We start from the raw sequence: 3,554 nt of genomic DNA, 5'->3' as shown, positions 1-3,554 counted from the left end.
CCCCCCCCCCCCCCCCCATTTTCCAGTTTATGTGACTGAGAAACTGAGTCAGAATCCGGTGGGGAGAAGGGACTCCAGCCCGGCGAGAACAAAGACATGGGGTGGCCAAGACCGAGCTGACCCTGAGGCGGGAGCCTCACCTCGCGGTTTCGGGAAAGCAGGGCGTTGCGTCCGGACCCTCGGAAGGCGAACACGCCCTGGTGGAGGGGCCTCCGACGCCTTGCCCACTGAACCCACACTCCGGCGCGCCCCCATTTGAAGGATAAAGACGGAAGTGCCGGGGTCGGAGGTGACTCGCGCCGGGACACGGCAGCCTGGGGGGAGTGGGAAGTAGACAGTCCTTCCGGCGACCAGCGCTTCCCCTGGGGATGTAGCCTGGCGTCCACGCGCCGGTGCCCCTCTCTGCACCGCCCACCCAGGCAAACGCCAAGCCAATCGGGCCCGGGGGAGGGGGCAACGTCGCTCTTCGGGCCTCGCCCCCCTCGAGATAAGTCTGGAATGTCAAATATTTGCTCGCGGGGCCGGGCGCCGCGGCGAGGTCAGGCCCCGCCCCCCCGGCATGCGCATGCGCCGCGCGGAGTCAGCCCTTTCTTCCCGGAGTTGGTCCCGACTCCCGGCTCCGCTTTCCGCGCAGCGGCACCTCGCAGCCCCGGACTCTCCTAAAGCTGCCCTGGCGCACATCGCTCCTCGTGGGCTCTTCTCCGGGCTGCGCCTTCGGGACCGAGCCCGGGCGCCCCCCGCGGGCCATCCTGGCGCTGCTTGATCGCTGTCTCACCCATCCTAGCGCCCCCTTGCGTCCAACCTCTAGTCCGCGTTTGGCTTTTCCCTGTTCCGCGCGGGTCTCCACGCTGGCGCCTCCCGAAGCCTCCCTCTCGAGGTGAAGACCTTCCCAGCGTAGCATCCCTGAGCGCATTCCCATGGAAGACGCCTTCATGCGTGTCCAAGTCCCTACCGGATAGTGAACCTGAGCCAAGGGGCTGGCAGCGTGCGTGCGGAGGCACCCGCAAACCCCCTTGCCTCCGTCCGATCGACCGCCCGCCCGCCGCAGGACAATGCCCGAGGCTTGGATTCTCCTTGAAAAACTAAATTAGTTAAAATACCCTTAAGGATATTTTAGTGTAGTAGCCCTGGCCAGTTGGTTGAGCATCACCCTGTGCACTGAAAAGCCACTGATTCGGTTCCAGTCAGGGCACATACCTTGGTTGTGGTTCAATCCCTGGTTGGGGCACCTATAGGAGGCAACAGATCAATGTTTCTTTTTCTCATCAATGTTTCTCTCTCTTCAAAGAACACTTCTTCTCTCTCCAAAGTCAATAAGAACATAAAAAAAGAAAAAAAATGAAATGGTCTAGTATTTGCCTATAACCTAAGCACGTCCTGACCTGCACTTAAAAAAACAAAAACAAAAACAAAAAACTTTTTAAAAAATCCTTACTCCACCCAGGATGCATTATCTATCTATCTATTTATTGTTAATCCTCACCCAAGGATATTTTTCCATTGACTTAGAGTGGACCCTGCTGTGTTGATCTCTTTTACTCCCAAACCACACCATTAATACTACGCATCCCGCACTCCTGCCCCTCTACTCGGCTCTCACATCTCCTTTCCCCCAGCACTAAACCAACTTCTAACACAGTAAGGCATTTATGCCCTTGCTGGTTTGGCTCAGTGGATAGAGCGTCAGCCTGCGGACTAAAGAGTCCCGGGTTTGACTCCCGTCGAGGGCACATGCCAGGTTATGGGCTCAATGCTATATATATATATTAAATTCCAGAAAGTTACTCCCTAAAAATACAGTATAAAAATTATTTACATATCATTTCCATTATACAAGGTGTCCCCCAAAATATACACACAATGTCTGTAGATTCCATTACATTTTGAAAATGAAATGTATTTTAGTAAACACTGCCTTTATAATTATTCAAAGTGTGTAGATACAGTTTTGGGATACCCTGTATTAGGGATAAGTAATCTAGAGGTGATTTAAAGCTCGGATGGGTCAGGGCACATAACCAGGTTTTGGGTTTGATCCCCAGTCAGGGGTATGCAGGAGGCAAGTGATTGGTGTTTGTGAGAGAGTGCAATGTTTGATGTTTCTCTCTCACATCGATGTTTCTCTGTCTCTCCTCCCTTCCACTCTAAAAGTCAATGGAAAAATATCCTTGGGTGAGGATTAACAATAAATAGATAGATAGATAATGCATCCTGGGTGGAGTAAGGATTTTTTAAAAAGTTTTTTGTTTTTGTTTTTGTTTTTTTAAGTGCAAGTCAGGACGTGCTTAGGTTATAGGCAAATATTAGACCATTTCATTTTTTTCTTTTTTTATGTTCTTATTGACTTTGGAGAGAGAAGGAGGGTTCTTTGGAGAGAGAGAAACATTGATGAGAAAGAGAAACATTGATCTGTTGCCTCCTATAGGTGCCCCAACCAGGGATTGAACCACAACCAAGGTATGTGCCCTGACTGGAACCGAATCAGTGGCTTTTCAGTGCACAGGGTGATGCTCAAACAACTGAGCAACACTGGCCAGGGCCACTACACCATTTTATATATCTCATTTATATATATGAGCATCCGGATAATTTTGGTATGGGGGCATTAGGAGGAGTGGGGTCCTGGAACCAACCTCCCTGAGATACTTAGGGAGCATTATAGTTGCTGAAGACCCAGTGAATGAATGGCTGGCTTGCTTGTCTGCCTCTGGGCATTCCAGCGATAGCCATTTTTAGCCATTTTCCCGGAGCCAGAGGCTCTACACTAGTGTCTCATCTGCTCTTTTCACTTCCCTAACAACTCACCCTTGACCTGGTTAACAGTGCTCTTCCTCCAGGTTTTCCCCTCAAGGCACCGCCCTTTGAAGCAGAGATCCCTACAGTAGTTTGAAATAACTGTATTTCACTGATAAGCCTCCCACTTCACTCTCACTAGGACTTAGGAATTATGAATGAATGAATGGAGATAAGGTATGCCGAAAGGGTGAGTGAGGCTCCAGCGGTCCTGCCGGATGCCTTTCCCAAATCGTTCTCCAGGTATTTGGGAGAGAGGACCTTGGTCCCTCCAGCCTAGCCTTGCTCTAGGAATCCCATCCTCGCTTCTTCCCCTCACTTCGTGGCAGGACCCGAAGGGCAAGTCCTGCCGCGAAGGCAGCGAAGGCAGCGGACGCTCCTGCCGCTGATATGGGCAGATGCCCGGTGGTGAGGCTCCAGCGGTCCTGCCGGATGCCTTTCCCAAATCGTTCTCCAGGTATTTGGGAGAGAGGAACTTGGTCCTTCCAGCCTAGCCTCGCTCTAGGAATCCCATCCTCGGGAGTGTGGCGGGTCTCGTGGGCCTCCGGGGAGTCTAGGAGTGGTGTAAAGCCTCCTCCCTGGCCAGAAAACACCCTGCTGAGAGAGGATTCGCCGCTGGGTGCCAGCTGGTGTCCCCCGCGGCGATCCACACGCGCTGTCCCAGGCCCATCCCACCCTTAGCGGGCCCGGCTGAACCAGGCTACCTGCCTTTTAAGAGTCCCGGGTTTGACTCCCGTCGAGGGCACATGCCAGGTTATGGG

The 3,554-nt window shown here is 52.6% G+C and overlaps 1 protein-coding gene across 1 annotated transcript in view; it reads right to left on the bottom strand.

Annotated features, from left to right (window-relative positions):
- The window catches only part of ESRP2 (epithelial splicing regulatory protein 2), a gene marked incomplete at its 5' end in the record, with an annotated part of 8,087 nt that extends 7,548 nt beyond the window's left edge, over nucleotides 1–539 (bottom strand). Inside the window, one exon of the mRNA XM_015567812.1 lies at nucleotides 141–539. Within this exon, the coding sequence (XP_015423298.1) occupies nucleotides 141–539 (399 nt within the window). The remainder of the gene's footprint in view (nucleotides 1–140) is intronic.
- Nucleotides 540–3,554: the final 3,015 nt, after the last annotated feature.

This window comes from Myotis davidii, unplaced genomic scaffold (assembly GCF_000327345.1).
Source record: "Myotis davidii unplaced genomic scaffold, ASM32734v1 scaffold243, whole genome shotgun sequence".
In the NCBI taxonomy this organism is placed as follows: domain Eukaryota; kingdom Metazoa; phylum Chordata; class Mammalia; order Chiroptera; family Vespertilionidae; genus Myotis; species Myotis davidii.
Note: the sequence above shows the minus strand (reverse complement) of the source record. Positions and strands in the feature narration are given on the sequence as shown.